The 24,457-nt window shown below is 45.8% G+C and overlaps 1 protein-coding gene across 1 annotated transcript in view; it reads left to right on the forward strand.

Moving 5' to 3' along the window:
• Positions 1-23,892, forward strand: part of TRIM45 (tripartite motif containing 45) — a 54,686-nt gene extending 30,794 nt beyond the window's left edge. Inside the window, exons 3-6 of the mRNA XM_063948738.1 lie at positions 17,004-17,130; positions 20,597-20,711; positions 20,847-20,973; positions 21,054-23,892. Of these exons, the coding sequence (XP_063804808.1) occupies positions 17,004-17,130; positions 20,597-20,711; positions 20,847-20,973; positions 21,054-21,199 (515 nt within the window). The 3' untranslated portion in view covers positions 21,200-23,892. The remainder of the gene's footprint in view (positions 1-17,003; positions 17,131-20,596; positions 20,712-20,846; positions 20,974-21,053) is intronic.
• Positions 23,893-24,457: the final 565 nt, after the last annotated feature.

Genomic DNA, 24,457 nt, shown 5'->3' on the forward strand with positions numbered 1-24,457 from the left:
CTTTTCTAGCAGCCATCACACAAGACATCCAGGTGGACGCGACCAAATCGGTAAAGACTGTAATCAAACCCCCTAACGGAGGGTCAGGTGAGGTCGTGTCCACAGGTACGTATGGTATTATACATCACGCACAAACAAATGTACCTCATATCGTAGAACCAATTCAGAATGACGTTACTGGACTTAATCCTGCCAGGGTAATTGCAGTACCAAATGGGAAAACTGACTCTTCAGGAGTCACTCCCGTCAGGAACATCGCCATGTACTGCCCCTTTTCCCGAACAGAATTAAGAACAATTCTGTCCGAATTTCCTGATCCCAGGGAAGACTTAGTTGCTTGTCAAAGATACATTAGAGTGCTAGGAAACACTGCAGAGCCAAATAACAAAGATTGGAGGACAGTCTTGAGGGCATGTTTACCCCCCGATGTTGATTCATTGAAATTTATCGCCGATTGTAAGCTAGATGAGGAAGTGCCACTAACAGACGAGTATAACCAAGATAATGTAAAAAGAATCAATCTACAGTTGAAAGAATATTTTCCTGCAGTAGTAAAGTGGAATAAAATCTTTACAATAAAACAAAAAGAAGGTGAATCCGCATCAGAGTATTTTAACCGGGCTCTGCAGGATATGGCTAGGTACACGGGTATAGATGACATTGAAACTAATGTACACCACAGAGAGGTAGCTGTGTCTGTATTAATGAACCGCTTAAAAGACACACTAAAAATTAGGGTACAAACCTCAATACCTCATTGGAGAGGGATCTCGGTCGCTGCATTAAGAGAGTCCGCTATCGAGCATGACCGAAATATCCAAAGAACCAGGGAAGCGCAGGGAGAGCGGTTGATGGCACTGAACATCCAAGCACTAGAGGAGGCATCAAGTCGACCGGAACCCCAGGCCCCTAGCACATGGAGAAAGCCAAGGATTTGTTATCATTGTAGAAGAGAAGGGCATTATGCCAGCAACTGTAATAACCCACATAAAGTCAGACCCCCTAGACCAAGGAATGAGCAAAATTATAACACACACAATTATAATCAGGGATCATATAGGAAGAATTTTGGGCCACACCCATGAGATGTAGTCAGGAAAGGTGATCATTAGGACTGATGGTAAGCCTGAGGTAACGGTTAATAAATTGGGAGGTCATTCACTGAAGACACAGGAATGACCAGGTGAAACGTTGTAAATGTATTTGTGAAAAATGTTTTTTTTTCTCTCTCTATCCCCATCTCTGACGATTATTGGTAAGAACTCAAACATTGCATATCCGCTTGGTCTTTGCAGAAGTCTACCAAACCCCAGCATGACCTATCCGCATCAATGTATCCTGGCCAGATACAGAAAGTGGAGTATGGTGCTGGTGGGAGGGACTGCACAAGGAAACCATTGGACATGTAGATATGACAGCCTGATAATTTGACAATGTTTTAAAAAGTTTTAAAAATGTTTTTTCTCTCTCTTTTCCTATTGTTGGTTATTGGTGATTTATGTAATATATATGCATATGAATTGTTCTCTCTTTTTGTTTTTGTTTTTCTCTCTCTCTTCTCACTCATGTTTTCATGTTTAAAGATGGTATGTCACACATCAGTTAGACAAATGGTAATGCAAGATTTTTTGCTCCTTACAGAAAGATCGCTGGTTTGGAAGAAATATTGCATCACCGGAATGTTCATTTGGAAGACTGAGAGACAGCACCTTTGAGATGACAGCAGAACAAAAGGAACAACAAGATTAGAGAACTTATTATCGTAACAAGTTCTCTCCCCCTCAAACTGTTTACCTGTACCCCCTTAACAAATTTCTTCTTTTTTCCTCCTGTAAGATGGACTTGCCCCAAGAGACTGTGATATGGATTTTCCTGTTGACCATGATGTTGATAGAGCAGTCTGTTTCGGTGAGAGTATCAGTGAGGTCGAGAAAGGATCCAGAAAGGTCCTGATGATAAAGATGGAGGTGTAAATTTCCAATAGCAACCCAATCACCAAGCAAAGGCGAGTACCGGAAACGATCTAGCAGCCATGTTATCTGTAAACATTTTCTTTTAAGGATTGTTAGCTGAAGAAAACTGTATCTGTAGGCTCTGTAACAACGAAGTGGAGGATAGGTGCATTAAGAAATGCCAATCCAGTTTTAATATCCATATGGACCGGCATCCATTGAGTGACTATCACTCCTTAGTGGGTAGTGTGTTAAATAAAACAGATCGTTGGGTATGCTCTCAAGTACCTCAAGGTCATAGCAAATCAGGGCTAGTACCATTTCCTTTAACGGTAGGGGAGGTACTTGAGCTAAAGGGTGGGAGACCGGTGGACAGGAGGTTTAATATCTCCAGTCCTCCTAGTTTGAAGCTCCACCAATACCATGTGGATAGGTCCCTATTATGTTTCAACATCTCCAATCCCCGAAAGCCGGGAAATTGGGAAGTGTCATGGAGTAATCAAACCATGACCTTTTCACATAGAGCAGATAGAATGCCTACAGATACAGAGCTTATACGCCACATAGCCAGTAGAGGAAAATCTTTCCGGTATAGGTATACCTTAGGAAATAGGATTACGAGAGTTGGAGAGGTATCACCAGGATACTGTGCACATATCGTACAACCTGATACGTGTACTAAGCAGATGGAAGAATTAGGGTTAGGAGATTTCACATGGAAGGTGTGTAATATGGTTATGTCCTACTCCGTCCCATATGTTCTCCCCGATGATGCATATTTCATATGCGGGAGAAAGGCGTATAAGTGGCTTGCCCCAAACTCTGAAGGATTGTGTTATATTGGAAAAGTACTGCCTGAAGTAATGACTGTATCACATGACAAAATGAAAGACATACACCGTGGTGCCCAAGCTCCTTATACTCACACCCATTACGAGCACGTAGTTAAAAGGCAACTGACAGAAAGGACAGAGCATCTGGCCTCTGACATGATCCATGAATCCACCGGGATTCAGGTTCTACTTGCGCTAGATTTCACTCGCACCGCTCGAGGAGTGATGAACTATAGATACATCTCTGCGCTTGCAAATTTGTTAGATAATATCACTGAAATGTATGATGACACGTTTAGGTATACTGGAAGGGAACTTCAAGCTTACAAAACAGAACTGGTACAGCATAGAATGGTTCTTAATTACCTCACAGCAGTGACAGGCGGATATTGTGTCACACTGGCAACGCAGTACGGCGTGAAATGTTGCACATATATTACGAATAGCACCGAGGATCCGGTCGAGGTCATAGACCAAAAGATGGACGATATTCTCCAACTGAAGTGGGAATTTCGCAGGAGACACAATCTCACTCTTGCTGCTGTAGGTAATGAGCTGACTGGTTGGGTGTCATGGTTGAACCCGCGAAATTGGTTTTCTGGTTTAGGAGAATAGGCTCAAGGAGTCATAATGGATGTTGGGAAGTTTCTCCTATGTATCTTAGGTGTTATCATATCAATTGGTTTGATATTTAGATGCGGTCAGGCTTTAATGAAGTGCAAACATCGTACCAGGGTAATGAGTCTAAGGAGTGAGGAAACTGTAATTCCAATGGATTTGATTTATGACCCAACGGTAGAAACAATGATGTAATGAAAATGCGATTATACGGTCCGTTTCTTTCACCTGTTTTTCCGTTTTCCTCCAAGGTAAAAAGACCCACTTGGACGAGGAATTTGATGAGCCGATATACAGACGACAGATGGATTAAAGAAGAAGTTTTGACAACCTTATACACAGATTTTTGATGAACTATGCCATAGATCCCCAGTTTCCCTAGAAATTTTAAAATTACGCTAGCCCAACACTTTTGTAAATCTATGGACATTGACAGCTTTTGCTCGCACCTTATGGGCAAAAGCACAAAGAAGACTACAACCAACAGACAACGAACAAGACTTCAACCAACAAATGTACATTAACCTGACATAGAATACCACAGCATTTACCATAAGTGTTCTTTATCCTCATTTCTACAACCCTCAGGTAATGACACACATAGTCGATAGGGAATACAGGCACAGATATCAGCAATCACATCACTCCCCCATCCATGTATCATCAACTAAAATGTGCTCCCCCATTTTGCTACAACCACAGCCGAAAAGAGCTCGGTAGAGTTTGACAGCCCATCCACAGACCCTTAATACGGGATAAGAAGGAATTCAAATGTATACTTCGCAATACCTCGAAGCTTGATGTACCACACGTACGGCACGATGATACATGACCCCCCAAACATGGACTCATACACACATGCTTCTGCTATCTCACTAGGTCATACCCTCTTCACACCTTCTCCTCTCTCCTCCCTTACCCAACCATGGAAATGTATTAACCTCTGACATATATTTTTCTCTTTTTGAAATGTTTTAGAAGGTGGCAGTTATTGTTGACTGCCAAAGGGTGGACTGTCAAAGTCAGAAAAATATCTCTACGCACACTACCATATTTGCACCTCACACAGGTCCGTGCTGCGCATGCGTACGCTCTCCCGTACGTGCGCATACTCACAGTCGCGGGCACCCGCAGGCGCACGGTATGCGTATTTACGGTAGAGTTTATGTGATCGTAGCGTGCGACTCAATCGTTACATATTTTCACTATATAATGTATTTTGTAGATCATGGTCCCTTTGATAGATTCTGAAAGTTTAGTTAACATAGCATGTTCCTGAACAGAGAGATCCCTCTTTGTATTGTACGAAGGGTCTAACAGGGGTCATACAGTGGTGTTTGGTACCCATCGGAAGAGTATTTAAATAGCAATATTCCGGTGTAGGTTTGGAGCGGATTAATCGCTCGTGCGAATAGTTATGGACATAAGAAGTTTATGTCCATTTACTATTATTTGTTCTTATTTAGTCATGCGGCGGGAAACCCAGTATCCCACCCACCTGAACAGTTGGAAGTAGCCACAGCCCACCTGTATGAATTAACCTATGACCTTTTGTTATAATGCGAAGCCGAATTCCTGTGTCCAATGAACAATGAGATTGTAGGGACCATTGAATTGTATTGTGTGTGGGGCATAAATAGGCAGGCCGACCATATCCAGTTCACTCTCTTCAACGGTTCTCATTGCTGATAATCGGGAGCTGGATATCGAGGCGCATGCGATCGTTTCCCCTTGTGCGTAAGTGTTTCTCCGCAATCATATTGATCTTCTTGTTATTCTGAGCCAATCTCTCTCTCTCTCTCTTCTCCTCTTTCTCTCTTATTTTCCCTTAAATAGTAATTGTATTGTATTGTATTTCCTGTGTAGTTATCTGGTTAGGAAGTCTATGTTATATTGTAGTGTATGACTTGTATTGTGTTAATTCTTTTGCAAGTATAACATTCATAATATATATATTAGGCGTTGGACCCTGAGCACGGTATCTGTGTATTTCTTATAGTGTTAAGTATTCTCAGAGCGTCGGTGACGCTCGAACAGCTTTTGAGGTAATAAGGTTATACTGTGTTGCATTTACACTCTATCATTACACTAAGGTTTTACTGCACAATACACTGTTTATGGTTTAGATACAAAGGTTTAACATTGTGAGCGTCAGCGCCGCTGGTGATCTCCTCGTGGTCCCGAGCGTCCGCTACGCTATAGCGAATCAATACGTTAGTCGGCAGCCAATAGCGTGCCTGTCTGTGATCTCTTGGCCGTGAGCGAACGTGACGCTTGAGCGTCTCGACTACGGCTAAGCGATTGTTACGCAACGTGCGTACCCTTACGGTACTTCATACGTAAATAGCGTACAGTGTTCTTAGACCTCTTAAAGGGTTTTATATACGATAAATATTTAGCTTTATCAAAGGTGTGCTGCCTGCAGAAGGGCGTTGTTCACGGCCCTGAGTTCCAGGATGTTTATTGGGAGGAGTGACTCTTGATCCAACCATCGTCCCTGAAAGGTTACCCCCAGAGCGACTGCTCCCCAACCTCTTAGACTTGCATCTGTGGTTAAAAGGATCCAGTCTTGAATTCCGAACCTTCGCCCTTCCAGAAGGTGTGGAAGTTGCAGCCACCAGAGACGTGAAATCCTGGCTTTCGGAGACAGGCTATCCTCTTGTGCATGTGTAGGTGAGAGCCCGACCACTGGTCCAAGAGGTCCAGTTGAAAAGGTCGAGCATGAAACCTGCCATACTGCAGAGCCTCGTAGGCGGCAACCATCTTCCCCAGAAGGCGTATGCATTGTTGAACCGACACCCGGGTAGGTCTTAGGACATGCCGGGCCATTGTTTGAATCACCAACGCTTTTCCACCGGGAGAAATACCCTCTGCACTTCCGTGTTGAGGATCATTCCAGGAAAGACAGTCGCCTTGTCGGCTCCAGATGAGACATTGGAAGGTTCAGGATCCAACCGTGCTTCCTGAGCAGCTGTGTCGTGAGCGCGATGGACCGCAACAACCTCTCCCTGGACGACGCCTTGATCAGGAGATTGTCCAGATATGGAATTATGTTCACCCCCTGTTTGCGGAGGAGAACCATCATCTCCTCCATTACCTTGGTGAAGATCCTCGGTGCCGTAGAGAGGCCAAACAGCAGCGCCTGGAACTGATAGTGATCGTCCATCAGTGCAAATCTGAGATATGCTTGATGTGGCACCCAAATGGGAATGTGGAGGTAAGCATCCTTGATGTCCAGCGACACCAGGAACTCGCCCTCCATCAGTCCTGAGATAACAGCTCTCAGAGATTCCATCTTGAATTTGAACTCCCTGAGGTAAGGGTTCAAAGACTTTAAGTTTAGAATAGGCCGTACCGAACCATCCGGTTTTGATCCCACAAAAAGGTTTGAATAATAACCCTTGTTCCACTGCTGAGGTGGGACCTCTGACACCACCAATTTCTTGATGGCCTCCAGAAGAATTGTCCTGTCTTCCAGCAGGGCTGGCAAGCCTGACTTGAAGAACCCTCTGGACACCATATCCAGAACCCAGGGGTCCAGACCCAACGACACCCAGACGTGGCTGAACTGCCGGAGTCTTGCCCCCACCTGACCTTCCTCCAGGCCTAGCTGTCCACCGTCATGCGGAGGACTTAGGGGTATCAGAAGCGGGCTTCTGGGTCTGGGAACCTGCGGGAGCAGGTTTCTTTCCTTTGGTACGACCACCTCTGAAGGTGTACGAAGGCTTATTCTTTCTAGGCCTTGCGGGCCGAAAGGACTGTGACGTGGAAGATGAAAAAGGCTTCTTCGTAGCTGGTGCAGCTGAGGGGAGAAAAGAAGACTTACCTGCGGTATCCGTGGCAATCCACGAATCCAGCGCCTCCCCAAAGAGAGCTTGACCGTTGTATGGTAGGCCCTCCACACACTTCCTGGATTCCACATCCGCAGACCAGTTGCGCAGCCAGAGACCCCTGCTAGCCGAGACGGACATGGAGGAGATTCCCGCAGCCATGGAACCCAGGTCTTTCATGGAATCCACCAGGAACCCTGCAGAATCCTGAATATTACGTAAAAACAAATCAACGTCACCTTTGTCCAGCGTAGACGATTCCTCCTGTAGAGTGATTGACCACCTGGCAATAGCTTTAGCAATCCAAGCACAGGCTATAGTAGGCCGCAATATAGCCCCTGAAGCCGTGTAAATGAATTTCAGCGTAGTATCCACCTTGCGATCTGCCGGGTCCTTTAACGCGGTAGACCCCGGTTACCGGTAATACCACCTGTTTGGACAGCCTGGAGACAGAGGCGTCTATGATCGGCGGGACTCCCATCTCTTTCTATCGTCCTCTGGGAAGGGAAAAGCCACCAAGACCCTCTTGGGAATCTGGAATTTTTTTTACGGAGTTTCCCATGCATTTTCAAAGATAGCATTTAATTCTTTGGATGCCGGGAAAGTGAGGGGGGGGCTTCTTATTATCTGTGAAGAAGGCCTCCTCCACCTGTTCAGGAGCTGTGTCTGAAATGTATCCCGAACAGCCTCAATCATCAACTGCACCCCCTTGGCAAGTGATGCCGTCCTCCTCAATACATCCCCGTCACCGTCTGCAGCGTCAGAGTCGGTGTCCGTGTCATCCTGCATAGTTGCAAGTGCACGTTTGTGAGAATATACCGCAGGGAACCCCGAGGAGGCAGTATCAGACCATACAACCATAGAGGACTGGAGGACCTGAGTGGCATGCTCAGTCCTAGCAACCCTATCGGAAATCTGAGAAATAGTCCCCCTCAGAGAGACTAACCATTCTGGCTCTCTAGCTGGGAACTGCGCTAAAACAGTGCAATCCTGATTACATGGAATGGAGTCTTCCTGGGAAGACAAATCCTCTGCAGCATATGAAACAGTGTCCCTAGACATGTTGACACACACCCTCAAACACACAGGGTATTATGTAGACAGAGTTTCCCCCCAAGAATGGCAGAGAGACACAGAGATTGGAGCCAACCCACACACAGCGCTATGAGAGGTATAAGGAGACCCCAACCAGCGCTGACTGTGTCCCTTAATAGGTGACACAGCCTTTATACAGCCTACCCCCCCCCCCCCCCCCCCTTCTACAACCCCCTGGTACCGTACAGAAAGCTGGAGATTGCTCTGGAGAGACCTGGATCCCCTTGGCAGTGAGTGTAGGCAGGAAAAATGGCGCTGAACGCTGCTGGGTCCGCTCTGAGGAGAAGCTCCGCCCCCTCAATGGCGCTGTATTCCCGCTCTCTGAATGATAATACTGGCCAGAGGAGTTGTGCTGGCCTGGATCCGCAGACCCCGACAGGCTTGATGTGACCAGTGTAGGGTCCGGAGCTGGCCCAGGGTGCCCCCCAGCGCCGCACCGCGGTACCACTGAGCCTTCCAGGAGCGCGGTTATGACCGCGCTCCTACCCTCTAGCCACCCTCTTCACATTGTCCCCCCGCTTGCAAGGGGGGACAGTGACTCACTTGCCACTTGTTCAGCACCTGAGGGGGTGGCAGCTGGCTGCTGGGGCGAGCGTTCCCCTGCGGCGGGGCGCGATCAGACCCCTCTGGTGCTCACGTCCAGTCAGCGGGAGCAGTGGCTCAAGGACCCGCAGGGCGGACACTGCTCCTCCCCCCCCCCCATGCTGCAGGGAGGCTGTCGCCAGCAGCCTCCCTGTAAAATAACAAAACCTGAAAAGAAATAAAAAACGCTTTTCTAAGAGAACTCTGTAGAGCTCCCCTAGCTGTGACCGTCTCCTCCGGCCACATTTTCTAAATTGAGTCTGGTGGGAGGGGCATAGAGGGAGGAGCCAGCCCACACTATTAAACTCTTAAAGTGCCAATGGCTCCTGGTGGACCAGTATATACCCCATGGTACTAATATGGACCCCAGCATCCTCTAGGACGTAAGAGAAATAACAATAATTGCGTCAGTGTCCAATTATATATATGGCCCTAACTTTGTATTTTTTATTTCATCCGCCATTACACAGCTGTCTTTCCTGCCCCAGCCGTATAGCGTTACCGTGCTCCTCATATAACTTTCTGTGCCCCCAATAGAGCAGAGTTCATACCCCATCTACATTTACTGATTTACCCCTCCCACCATACAACGTTATGGGTTTCTTTCATCTCCATATAACAGATTGTGTCCCAGCTTTATTACACTTCTTACTTACATGTTCTTCCGGTGCTTTCTACTTTCATCTCCTTATCTTCGTCTCTCTCCTCGGTTCCCATCCTGTTCCGTCTGTCCCGTCGCTCTCTTCTGGTCTGCAGTAGCACAGGTCAGGTTTTGCTCGCTGAACGTTCACACCTCGCCCCCCAAAAACAAGAAAACCCAAAAACCACAACGAACTAATGAGAAAAAACTAAATAATGAACAGTAAAATAAATACGCACAATTTTTCTCGTCATAAGTGGAACAGGCAACTATGGGGCCCATTCAGAGGTGGGTGCCACAGCGCCTGCCCTGCGTCTTTGTGCGCAACGGCTACTGCAGGCATGTCCAAACTGCGGCCCTCCAGCTGTTGAGAAACTACACATCCCAGCATACCCTGACACAGCTTTAGCATTCTCTGACAGCAAAACTGTCAGGGCTTGCTGGTATATGTAGTTTCACAACAGCTGGAGGGCCGCAGTTTGGACCTGCCTGGGCTACTATAAAATATGTAACAGCGGCAGGAGGCATCTTGAGTAAAAAGGAGCCCAATGCCGGCTTCTGTGATCCGCTGCTGCACCTGAAGATGCAGCATCAGACCATCTGTGTGGCCATTGAACATCGGTATTACCCGCCGGTTACAGAGGACATCCGGTGAAAGCACGCTGCTGAGGCCAGTGGAGATTTGTCCAAGCGATGTTACTCGCAGTGCCCCATGCAGTTAAGATATCTCGGTACCAGCTCAGATCCAGAATATTCTACACTCGGCAGGTTTAGAGGTTTCCTCAGGGCTAGAGTCCTCCACAGTGGAATCTTAGTCCATCATCATACCTCAGAGAGGGGTTCCGGGTTGAGGCATGAGGCTTGGAGGCCATGCGGTAGATACAGCTTCTATAAATGCAATGTGCATTTGCAGAGTCACTGGAACATGTGCATAAAGAAGGTTTGCAATATATAGACACACAAAGTTCAAATTAGCCATAGAGCACAGGGGCGTGTGTCCCAGAATGCCTATTATTATTAAACACTGGTCCCAGTATATTTGTGTGTAATCGATGTGTATCTATTTTTTTTTTTAAATGTTTATTTATTAGTCAGATGAGATATACATAGAAACAGGCAATCGTGTAGAAACATGTTACACGTACAAAGTCATTAGTATACGTTAAACAGCCCCTTGGGGGAGTTGTTGGTTGATATAGACGAAGTAAATTGTGCCTGTTTTAACCCTTAACCCAACATATACTCATCTATTTTTTAAGACATTAAGTGACAGTATTCAAGTGGAGAGAGAAGCAGAGGGAGAGGAAAAGAGGGGGAAAGAGAGAACCACCTGGTTAGAGACCAAGGGCGGTGAGGAGAGGTACAAATGAGGGGTATAGTGACTCGGCTGGACCCGCCCAGAGGAGCGCATTCAACATATTGAATCCGGTGTGTAAGCATGCATCTTGTTTGGAGCTGACGTTAGAGTCTTGTTATATTAATGGAACGGTGGAGAAGTCTTGAAAAAGGACGTCCATGGTTCCCAGGTCCTCAGAAAGGACTCTGATGAGCCCTTTAGGATACTAGTGATATGTTCCATGGCATAAATGTGCCATATTTTTCCTACAATTTCACCTTGAGTGGGGGCGTCAGTGGATTTCCAGGTCGATGCAATGGCGCATCTAGCTGCCAGGACCATATGGGTGAACAATTTTATCTGACATCGTGAAGCCCCCGGGATTGAAATGGAGAGAAGGAAGTGCTTGGGATTGTGGGGGATATCGATTTCTAGGATTGAACTAAAGAGAGATCCCAGTTCCTTCCAGAGGGGGAGGAGTCTGGGGCATTCCCACCAGATATGCAGGAACGTACCATCCATTGTTTTACATCTCCAACAAAGTGGAGAAGTGTCTGGAAACATCTTGGCAAGTCGGGTGGGGACATAATACCATCTATAGAAAAGCTTATATGCATTTTCCTTTGCTCGTACACAAATAGAGCTAGATGCTAAGCTAGTATAGATATCTGTCCACTCCTCAGAGTCAAATACTTCACCCAAATCCGTTTCCCATGCCCTTTCATGGGGTTCCTTATCTAGCTGCCCTGGAGGAACCAGTGATCTATAAATATTGGAGATGAGTCCTTTGGTCGAGTTCGTGCGCATTGCGTAAGTTTCTAGAGATGTTAACGGTCTATGATTAATCTGTGTGAGAAGTGTGGAGTGAAAATGGCGAATTTGCAGGTATTGGAAAAAAATCGAATGAGGTAATGCATATTTAGATTGTAATTCTGTAAAGGTTGGGAACGTTGTATCTGAGGTTAGATCGTTTAGTAACATGATCCCTTCCCCACGCCAATGGGGCATGGCGTTGTGGTGACGACCTGGGTGAAACAAGGGATTATCATATATCGGGACCAAAGGACTAGGGGGTGGTGCCAACTGGAATTTCCGAGTAGCCAAGTCCCATATGCTCAGGGAATGGGATATTACTGGGTGTGATTTAGCGGAGCGGGGGCGTGCCGAAGAGGGAAGCCATAGCAGAGAGGGGAGGTAATTCACTTGTAGAGAGTCGGTCTCTATTGAGACCCATTTCCTCTCTGTTTTTGGGGTATTCCAGAGAGTACATTGTGCTAGGTTGGCCGCTATATAATAGGCTTTAAAGTCTGGGACTCCCAAGCCGCCTTCGGAGGTGTGTTTCTGTAGTGTAACGCGTTTGACTCTTGGCTTCTTTTTGGACCATATGTTGGAGGTTTTTAAAGACATAGGGTGGCACCCGGATAGGGAGAGTTTGGAACAGATAGAGGAGCCTGGGCAACAGGTTCATTTTAACGGCATTGATACGGCCGATCCAGGAGATCTACTTGCTACCCCAGGTTTCAAGGTCTTTTTGGAGTCGGACGATCAGGCTGGGGTAGTTGGCTTGAAAGAGATGAGAATAGTGTTTGGTTATCGCTACTCCCAGGTACGTGAGTTTTTTTGCATTCCATTGAAAATTAAACCTGTGTGTTAGGTTATCTTTCATATTTTGCTGGATATAAAAGTCTAAGACCTCAGTCTTATCAGTATTAATTTTATAGCCAGATTGTGCACCAAACTCCTCTATCTCACGAAAGAGATGGAGCAGTGAGTGTACTGGGTCAGAGATCGTGAGCATTACATCGTCTGCGTATAGTGCAATTTTGTGTTCAGTGTCACCTACCCTTATCCCTTTTATAAGTGGATTGGCTCAGATCCGCGCAGCAAGGGGTTCTATGGATAACGCGAATATTAGCGGGGAGAGCGGGCAGCCCTGTCGTGTACCATTAGTTATCTGAAAAGGGGAAGATAACACTCCATTGGCAAGCACAGCCGCTCTGGGGTTGTTATATAATGCTGTCACTCCCTGAAGAAAACGGCCCGAAATCCCCACCTGTTGTAGTGTATGGAACATAAACGGCCATTGTATCCGGTCGAATGCCTTCTCAGCGTCTAGACCCAGGACCATAGCTGGTTGTTTTTGTCTGTGTATTTCGTGTATTAAATCTACCGTTCTACGTGTGTTATCTAAGGCTTGGCGTCCAGGTATAAAGCCGACCTGATCAGGATGGATCAGTTGAGGGAGCAAGGGTCCCAGCCTTTTGGCCAGTAATTTTGCGTAGAGCTTAATGTCAACATTTAAGAGTGATATGGGCCTATAGTTGGTAACTAGCTCAGGATCTCGACCGGGTTTAGGGATCACAACTATGCTTGCCAAAGAAGTTAGGTTATCAAAGGAAGCTCCATGCAATATATCGTTGAAAAACTTAGTAAGAAAGGGAGTAAGTTCCGTTGCACACTTTTTATAGTACATAGGGGAAAAACCGTCCGGGCCCGGGGCCGCTGACATTTTAAGATTCTTAATGGCGCTTAAAATTTTCAGATCCGTAAAGTCAGCATTTAGGTCTAAAAGGTGTTGGTCAGATATACGGGGGAGTAATATATTGGTAAAGAAGGAGGAAAGAGAAGGGGTATCCTGTGTGGCTTGTTGAGGGGTGGTAGTAGTGAGATTGTAAAGTGTTTTATAGTAGGTTTGGAATTCCTGGGACAATTGTCTCTGGGTCATATGTGACGTTCCCAGATTGAGGGGACCTCAATTTATTAATAAGATTCGAGGCCTTTTTTTCTCGAAGCTTATTAGCTAGAACAGAATCTGCTTTGTCTGCCTTGTCATAGTATTTCTGCTGGAGCCGTCGTAGAATAAAGGCTGATCTACGGGACAGTATGGTGTTAAATCTGCCTCTTAGTGTGTTTATTTGAGATAGTACCGTAGGGGAAGGTTGCAATTGATGTTCGAGCAGTAGGGACGATATTTCAGTTTCGAGAGACGCTATTTCGATTTGGGTTTGCTTACGGCGATGAGAGGCTATGCTAATGAGCTTACCTCGAATCGTGGCTTTGTGCGCTTCCCAGACAATACTATTAGCTACGTCATCGGTTATGTTGATCTCAAAGTATTCTGATATGGCAGATTTAACATCTTGGAGAGTAGATGGATCGAGTAATAGGCTATCGTCAAGCCTCCAGGATCCAGACCTACCCCCCGAGTTACATAAATCAAACAGAAGGATAGTTCCCGAGTGGTCTGTCCACGAGATGGGTTTTATACCTGCATAAGTGACCCTAGGTGCTAAGGAGCGGGAGATTAGAATCATATCTATACGGGCGTATATTTGGTGAGTAGAGTAATGGGTATAGTCTCTAGCCATTGAATTTTTTAGGCGCCAGGAGTCTAACAACATCATCTTATTAATACCTTTTCCCTATACCTGTGCTGTTCGTAGAACCTCAGGGGAGTGTTTAATTAGGGTTGGGGCCTTTTTGTCAAGGGTCGGGTCAAGTACAGCATTAAAGTCCCCGCCAATTAGAACATGGCCCTGTGAGAACCGTTCTATTTGCCTGAATATAGCATGGAAGAAGCGGCCTTGACCATTATTTGGAGCGTACAAGTTAACTAGGGTGATCGTCTCAGCTCCGATGGTACCCAACAGCATGAGATATCTGCCTTCTGGGTCTATCAGGGATTTAGAGAGAGTGAAGGGAACCTTATTCGAGAGCAAGATTGCTAAACCCCGCTTTTTGCATGGGGCAGAAGCAAAGTAGGATTGAGGAAATCGCTTACCTCGTAATTGTGAGTGAGTGCCAGTCATGTGGGTTTCCTGGAGCATCACGATGTCAGCTTTCTCCCGCCTACAAGTATCCAGCATCAGAGTGCGCCGTCTGGGGGAGTTGAGGCCGTTGACGTTTAAAGAGAAGACCTTCAAACCCATTGGGGAGGCCAAATATGAAAAGCTCCTACATTCAGCTGAAAGAATCTAGAAAAATTGGACAGGGCCAGCCGAGTCAGGGGGAGAGAGGAGGAGGGGGGGGGGGGGGGGGGGAAGGAGGGAAGAGAAAGAGGGAGAGAGGACAGGAACAGAATGGCAGGAGAAAGATGAGAGACAAGAAGAGAAGGCCTGAGCAGGCCGAAACCCCTTATAATGCGAGCCCATATGATAGGGCCAATCATAATAACTAAGAGATTCACACTAGAATAAAGAGGGGGAAAAGGAGAACACTAAATACACAGGTATTATAATAATGTCCTCCAGGAGTGGAGGGGAGAAAATCTAGGGCCGGTAAAACACCATGGGCCCCTAAACCAGTTAATAGACCTCCCCTAAGGGGAGGATCATAGGGAGTGGATCCGTAAAGTATGCATCGTTATGTGTAATTTACAAACAGAATTTTAAGGTCTCCGGGATGGCCAACTAAGGCGCAAGCCCACCATTAGTATATGAAAAACAAACATCACTGCTATATAGCCCTAAAGAGGGTGTAGATTATATATAGAAGAATTAACTAGTAGATAATATATAAAACACAAATGGGATTAACCAAGCAGTGAGATAGAGAACAAGGAACAGGCCTATCTGCATTGAGAACCTAGCGATAGGCTAACTGTAGGTCTATAGGTAACTTATATCGTTAACTAACTATACAAATGAGAGATATCAAACGACCAAGAGTGGGGTGCATGACCAAAGAGCAAGTGTCCCAAGTCACGGAGGTGCAAAGTCATTCTTTGTGCCGCAGCGAACTTGTTGCCATGTCACCTGCGGGGGACGATTACGTTGAGGCTTAGGAGAGCTCGACGGGATAGTACCAGTGGTTGGTTCCGGAAGAATGTCCAAGTCCTCGAGTAGTTTTTGGCCTTGTTCCAGTGTTTTGGCTGTGCGTACAGCATTGTCTGCTAGAACTTGTAATTGGAAAGGAAAGTTCCATCTATATTTTATATTGTGTTGTCGCAGAATTCTTGTGATGGGTTGCAAATCTCTCCTTTTCTGTATAGTCGAAGGTGCCAGATCTTGGAATAGTTGGACTTGAGTATCTCTAAATGTAATGGTCGGCGTGTCTCTAGTCGCAGTGACCAGCCTCTCTTTTGTATGGTAATAGTGTAGCCGGGTGATAATGTCCCTGGGCTGTTGATCAGGTGGAGGTCTAGCTCTAAGTGCGCGATGCGCCCTGTCAAGGAGGAGTTCGTTGTCTTGAAGACCAGGTAGGATATGTCTAAAGAGGTCCTTGACAAATGTCGATACAGACGTAGTTGCGACAGTTTCAGGGATCCCCCTGATCCTTAAGTTGTTCCTACGCGACCTGTTCTCCATATCTTCTTGTTTTTCCTTAAGGTCGGTGATTTTGGATCTAAGGAGAGAGAGCTCTCTGTCTACGGAGCCTTGGTATTGGCATATTTCATCCGTTTTGGATTCCAGAGCATCCGTTCTCGTACCAAGAGAAGTCAGTTCCAATTTGAAGTCGTCCACCGCTCGCTTGAGCTCTTGTTGAAATGTCAGTTTTATCCCGTCTACTAGGGTAGTGAGGACAGAGTGTATAGACGGGTCTATATCCAAGAAAAAGCAATATATACAGCGCTTAAAAAAAATATAATGGGTCTATATCCAACTCTGGCGGCGACTCGGGGGGAGAAGACTCTGCACGATATGTATTCTGTGAGGACGCTTTGGCTTTAGGTGTAAATATAGAAGGAGTAGATGCAGCCGAAGCTTTACGGTTTTTATTAGACATATTGAAAGCTGATGATAAATATCTTGGAGATATTATACACGGATCCACAGAAAGAATTAAATAGATAAGGCGTAGGGGCTACCTTGAGGTACGGTCAAAACATCATTAGCCCAGCAGTGTAGGCAGGAATCTGGCGGACTGCGAGACGCTTTCCCACGTCAAAGTGCCACGTCTGGGGCTTGGCGACTTATTTGTCCCTGTGTGGGGCCGGTGATAAAATGGGTGGGATGGATGTTATACTAGAGGAGGGCTTCTTAGATATGAAGGTATTTTTTCTTTTTTCAGCTAACGTGGAGCTCTCTGCTCTTGCTGCCACCCCGTTCAGCCTCTAGGCCACTCCCCTTGTTGACAGTTCGATGTGTATCTATTACTGGTGTTCTGCTTCATTTCTAGGTCTCCAGTCTGTACAGCAGGGAAAACTCACCAGCTTCAATCTCATCTGTAAGAGTAAATCCGGAGATCCACTGGAGCACGGAGGGACACCACCTAGGGTCATCATTCTACAGGCAGAATCGGGGAGGTAATGGTTAACTCCATTCTACGTTATTCAGTCCATCTTTGGACATGATGGTCACTCATTATTGGTGGTGGGCTCCAGGGGTGGATTGGGAACAAAAAGCGTCCCTGGAAAAATTTGTACTAGTGGCCCCACATGGGCAGCACCAGAGGTGTAAGGTCTAGCCATGGGCCATGGCAGCAGCACTCTCCCCCCAAGACTTTCCAGATAGTGGGCATGTCCAGCATCAAGGGGAATTTAAAAGGAAATAAAATTAAATATTATGAGCACATTATATGATACACCTTCAGAATTTAGGAAACTATATAATTCTTTACAAAGATATATTTTCTTGCTTATTACACCAACCGTATCCCAATCACTATTCACTCAATCTTATATGTCAGCCAAGCAGGCAGACAGAGCATACACTAAATCATCTGCAATCACAGGCTAAGTGGCAAAGTCATTTTCATATATGCTAATTATTTTACATCTTATTCATTATGTCTATAAAAAGGACCACATGTCCTCAAACAAAACAGGCCCCACGGGTGCGTCGGCCCACCGGGAATCTTCCCTGTAAACTCTATGGCCAATCCGCCTCTGGTGGGCTCTATCTCCGGCATAGACATGATGGTCGCTCATTATTGGTGGTGAGCTCTTTCTCCAGCATAGACATGATGGTCGCTCATTATTGGTGGTGGGCTCTTTCTCCAGCATAGACATGATGGTCACTTATTATTGGTGGTGGGCTCTTTCTCCAGCATAGACATGATGGTCACTTATTATTGGTGGTGAGCTCTTTCTCCAGCATAGACATGATGGTCATTCATTATTGTTGGTGGGCTCTTTCTCTGGCATAGACATGATGGTTGCTCATTATTGGTGGTGGGCTCCATCTTTGGCATAGACATGATGGTCGCTCATTATTGGTGGTTGGTTCCCTCTCCGGCATAGACACGATGGTTGCTCATTATTGGACACCACCTAGGGTCATCATTCTACAGGCAAAATCGGGGAGGTAATGGTTAACTCCATTCTACGTTATTCAGTCCATCTTTGGACATGATGGTCATTCATTATTGGTGGTGGGCTCTATCTCCAGCATCGACATAATGGTTGCTCATTATTGGTGGTGGGCTCTTTCTCTGGCATAGACATGATGGTCATTAATTATTGGTGGTGGGCTCTTTTTCTGGCATAGACATGACGGTCATTAATTATTGGTGGTGGGCTCTATCTCGAGCATAGACATGATGGTCACTCATTATTGGTGGTGGACTCCATCTTTGGCATAGACATGATGGTCATTCATTATTGGTGGTGGGCTCTATCTCCGGCATAGACATGATGGTCGCTCATTATTGGTGGTGGGTTCCCTCTCCGGCATAGACACGATGGTTGCCCATTATTGGTGGTGAGTTCCGTCTCCGGCATAGACACTATGGTTGCTCATTATTGGTGGTGAGTTCCGTCTCCGTCATAGACACGATGGTTGCTCACTATTGGTGGTGGGCTCTATCTCCGGCATAGACATGATGGTCACTTATTATTGGTGGTGAGCTCTTTCTCCAGCATAGACATGATGGTCATTAATTATTGGTGGTGGGCTCTATCTCCAGCATAGACATGATGGTCGCTCATTATTGGTGGTGGGCTCTTTCTCTAGCATAGACATGATGGTCACTTATTATTGGTGGTGGGCTGTTTCTCTGGCATAGACATGATGGTCGCTCATTATTGATGGTGGGCTTTTTCTCTAGCATAGACATGATGGTCACTTATTATTGGTGGTGGGCTGTTTCTCTGGCATAGACATGATGGTCACTTATTATTGGTGGTGGGCTCTATCTCCAGCATAGTCATGATGGTCGCTCATTATTGGTGGTGGGCTCCATCTTTGGCATAGACATGATGGTCATTCATTATTGGTGGTGGGCTCTATCGCCAGCATCGACATAATGGTTGCTCATTATTGGTGGTGGGCTCTTTCTCTGGCATAGACATGATGGTCACTTATTATTGGTGGTGGGCTCCAGCATAGACTTGATGGTCGCTCATTATTGGTGGTGGGTTCCCTCTCCGGCATAGACACGATGGTTGTTCATTATTGGTGGTGGGTTCTGTCTCCGTCATAGACACAATGGTTGCTCATTATTGGTGGTGGGTTCCATCTCCAGCATAGACACAATGGTTGCTCATTATTGGTGGTGGACGCTGTCTCCGGCATAGACATGATGGTCGCTCATTATTGATGGTGGGTTCTATATCCGGCATAGACATGATGGTCGCTCATTATTGGTGGTGGGTTCCGTCTCCAGCATAGACACGATGGTTGCTAATTATTGGCGGTGGGCTCTATCTCCGGCATGGACATGATGGTCATTAATTATTGGTGGTGGGCTCTATCTCCAGCATAGACATGATGGTCGCTCATTATTGGTGGTGGGCTCTTTCTCTAGCATAGACATGATGGTCACTTATTATTGGTGGTGGGCTGTTTCTCTGGCATAGACATGATGGTCACTTATTATTGGTGGTGGGCTCTATCTCCAGCATAGTCATGATGGTCGCTCATTATTGGTGGTGGGCTCCATCTTTGGCATAGACATGATGGTCATTCATTATTGGTGGTGGGCTCTATCGCCAGCATCGACATAATGGTTGCTCATTATTGGTGGTGGGCTCTTTCTCTGGCATAGACATGATGGTCACTTATTATTGGTGGTGGGCTCCAGCATAGACTTGATGGTCGCTCATTATTGGTGGTGGGTTCCCTCTCCGGCATAGACACGATGGTTGTTCATTATTGGTGGTGGGTTCTGTCTCCGTCATAGACACAATGGTTGCTCATTATTGGTGGTGGGTTCCATCTCCAGCATAGACACAATGGTTGCTCATTATTGGTGGTGGACGCTGTCTCCGGCATAGACATGATGGTCGCTCATTATTGATGGTGGGTTCTATATCCGGCATAGACATGATGGTCGCTCATTATTGGTGGTGGGTTCCGTCTCCAGCATAGACACGATGGTTGCTAATTATTGGCGGTGGGCTCTATCTCCGGCATGGACATGATGGTCACCTATTATAGGTGGTATGATCTATAGCCAGCATAGAGGATGTGCTGGTCACTTCCTACTGGTCACATTGATTTTAATCTGAGAGGTTTTGAGGGAGTCTCTTAAACAAAGCAAATTCCTATTGGTGGTAGGTTTGGTCTCTGGTATAGAAAGGTTCCTATGTTTTGGGAGCTAGTTCTGTCTCTAGCTAAGATCACATATAATGGAGTGTATTCTTGATTGGCCAGTTGGGTAATTTAGGTCCTTTTCACTGTGGCATGACACCATGACAGTGTGCTCCGCCTATCACCAACTTACTTTTTATGTTTTCAACCATCTCAGTGTTTTATACAAAGCGCTAGAAATCAGTCTGGAAGAAGTGTAAGTTTGTGAGAATTTGTGTGTTTGTTTTATTTGTTGCACAGGTCTATCCAAGCCGCAATTCAAGATAACCGCAACGGCACGTTCCTGATTTCCTACACCCCATCAGAACCAGGGCGGATCTCCATAAGCTTGTGTATAAAAGGGCGCCATATCAAGGTGACAGCCAGCTCCATCCCACCACATAAAGCGGATAACAAACAAGCCGCACACCCACCACACTCCGTGCAAAACTTCTATACAGTAAATAGTAAATGCAGGTTTTCAACATAAGAATGTGTTTGGTCTCTGCAGGGTTCCCCCTTTAGCGTGACGGTGAGCGAAACACTGCGCCAGCACAGCGGTATTTACCATTGTTGCACATTCTGCTCCAGTGGGGGGCAAAAGGATGCCCGCTGCGCTTGTGGTGGTACAATGCCAGGTAAGGGGTATATGGGCACCAAGTCTCACCTAGTTACTGTGTACAAACTATAACCTACTCGCTTCCTCTTTTTCCTCTAGGTGGGTACCAGGGCTGTGGACATGGTCACAAGGGTCATCCTGGTCACCACCACTGGTCGTGTTGTGGATCCACCTTGGAGATATCAGAGTGCAGCGGTGTGAAGGACTCAGCCCCTCGTAATCTACTTAGAACTGTGGCTTTGTGAGGAAAGAGGAAGCAGCCTCCTGCCCTGGGGTCACCAGTCCATGCTAGGACCATTGACGGTGTCCACATTATTGGTGTGACCAGATAGAAGCAACTGCACCCCATTGACTCAGTCTTCTAGACTGTGATGGACAAAGACCTCCAGCTCAATAAAAATAGGAAAGTCAGGTACAACTCAAGGAGCACGAACCTCATTTTAGATGGGAGAAATGTGGCCCCTGTGCGGAAATAAGGAGCGGTCACTGAATCGTGCCTTAAAATGAATCCTCACTTGTATATGGCTCAGGGTAATTTCCTCCATGTACAGGTCACCATACACACAAGCTGCAGCCTCTTATACGTGTATATAAAGTCCAGCGCCTACATAACAGCACAGAGTATGAGATGGAGAAGCTGTCATTATCCCCCACAATGTCTCTGCACCCTACTGTACATTATATGGATATAATTACCAGTGACCATTACAGAAGAGACCATAGAGCACAGTATGAGAGAAGGAGACCGGGAGCTGCCATTATCTTCCCCACTGGTACTTAGTGGCCACCAGGACTTTAACTGATAGTATAAGCTCAAGAACATAGACACATATTTAAAGGGAACAGGACACCTCAAATAAATATACAGAAAACAGCCAGATCTTCAGTATTGCATGGGAAATGTTCACTGAAGAGGATGCTCACTGGGTTTATAAATAGCACTAATAGATGTTTTTCTGGACAATTCTTTCAAATAACACAAGCCTTTTCCACAATAGAGAATTAATGAGAAGTAAACATTTTTTCTGCCTGCATAAGTATTTGTAGAGAAACATTGCACAATTCTATTGAATAGTACAAGTATATTTTACAGTAACTATTAGCAAACAGCTAACGTATTTGCTGAGCAGCACAAATAATTTGCACAACAGAAAACTATTGAGTAGCTCCTCAGAATACTACAGATTCATTGCACTATAATGAAATGCTGCACAGTTCTTTCATTAGACACAAATCATTAGCACTGTAACAGGATACTCATCAAATCTTTCACAAAATCCAGTTTCGCTCCACCATAGAGGAATCAGCAGATTCCGCAGCAAGATCTGCGTCCATCTACTCACATGCTGGGGGCCGTCCAGCACGGGGCAACGCCAACCAGCATGTGTGTGTGGCACCGCCCCACGATGCCTTCACAATTTAATTGCAAATGCACAGTTTTAAGGTCGACCCCTACCTGCGCAGTCTTGCTGCACTGGCAGGATGACCAGCGTAATTTTTTCCCCCGGAGTGGTTGCTTGTGACGTCATGCAGCTGCCCCGAAAAACGGTCTGGACGCGCCTGCGTTGTCTGGACCATGATCGCAAAATGCCACATCAACGCGCCCCCGATGGGCGTTGCTGTAAATTACCTTTCAGCCACATCCTTCCAAGATGCGGCCGCATGGTGAAGAGTTGTGCACTATGGCCAGACCCGATGGATGCATCCGCTGCATGTGACCGCAGGGACTGCGTCTATCTCTGAATAAGGTCCAGAGTACGGGTCTGTACTCAGCATGTGAGGCTTTGGCAACGATCTCACAAGTTGGGTCCTAGATTGGTTGGTCCTTTCAGAATTTGGTGTGTTAGTTTGTATTTGCCACCTTCACGAAACACCTCACAGAGATGACGGCCACATTAAATAATATATTTGTATGTAAATAATATGCTGAATTATAATGCTAACTGCAGGCAGAAAAATACCGAATATTACCGTGCACATGGTATGTGACCCCAAGAGAATACAGTATATTGACTCAGCCCATCCTATCAATTACTGAGCGTATGGAGTCATTATTGCTACCGGGAAACTCTAAGTCCTATTGGCCAGGGACACTATATATCAACAATCTCAGGAAATGAACCCCTAGCTGTACTATACAGACATATAGCTCTCTATATAAAGTGACAACTTATGGATATTGGCCCTCATTCTGAGTTGCTTGCTCGTTAATTTTCTTCCCATCGCAGCGATTTTCCGCTAATTGCGCATGCGCAATGTCCGCACTACGGCTGCGCCAAGTAAATTTGCTAAGAAGTTAGGTATTTTACTCACGGCATTACAAGGATTTTTCTTCGTTCTGGTGATCGGAGTGTGATTGATAGGAAGTGGGAGTTTCTGGGCAGAAACTGACCGTTTTATGGGTGTGTGTGAAAAAACGCTGCCGTTTCTGGGAAAAACGTGGGAGTGTCTGAAGAAACGGGGAGTGTCTGGGCGAACGCTGGGTGTGTTTGTGATGTCAAACCAGGAACGAAACTGCCTGAACTGATCGCAGTGTAGGAGTAAGTCTCGAGCTACTCAGAAACTGCTAAGAATTTTCTATTCGCAATTCTGCTAATCTTTCGTTCGCAATTCTGCTAAGCTAAGATTCACTCCCAGTAGGCGGCGGCTTAGCGTGTGCAATGCTGCGAAAAGCGGCTAGCGAGCGAACAACTCGGAATGAGGGCCATTGTACAATAGCGATACGCAGGCCCATTATCTCGCCAGTTGTGCGCTCTTATTTTGGAGCATTCGCACAAAACACACAATTTATTTGTTCTGATATAGACATGAAGACACAGCAGGACACACGTTTTTCTTGCACTCTTTATTCACATCTAATCACAATTCTTGGGTACATTATTTTGTTTTATAATTTGGACATTTTATATGAACTTAATAAAAGTGAAGTTTTTATTTAGTGTGTTCCCTCTTTCTTACCCTTTCAGTGATAATATTCTATCAAGACTTTATACTCTTAGAACTCATTGAAAGATCTGACCTGTCTCGCGGTCAATAGTAGAGTTACGGGTATGGAGCCGAAGACACCCTACAATAACAACTGGAAAAAATGGAGAATCAATTATAGGAAAAAGAAAAAGCTTTTCATGCAAACGTCCGAACTGGGACAGGGGAGGCAGATGTAACATGTGCAGAGAGAGTTAGATTTGGGTGGGGTGTGTTCAAACTGAAATCTGAATTGCAGTGTAAAAATAAAGCAGCCAGTATTTACCCTGCACAGAAACAATATAACCCACCCAAATCTAACTCTCTCTACACATGTTACATCTGCCCCACCTGCAGTGCAGCATGGTTTTGCTCATTAGTGTGCTTTTTTGGTTTGCTAAGAAACCTGAATAACCCCCATAGTCCTAAATTCCAATCTCCTTCTCTTCTCCATAGATAATCGAGTAACTCCAAATTGCAGGGTTCTTCCAGATCCATGGAAGAATTAACCTGAGAGGAGGGTACGGATCCCACTCTCA

This window comes from Pseudophryne corroboree (genome assembly GCF_028390025.1).
Source record: "Pseudophryne corroboree isolate aPseCor3 chromosome 2 unlocalized genomic scaffold, aPseCor3.hap2 SUPER_2_unloc_1, whole genome shotgun sequence".
Lineage (NCBI taxonomy): Eukaryota > Metazoa > Chordata > Amphibia > Anura > Myobatrachidae > Pseudophryne > Pseudophryne corroboree.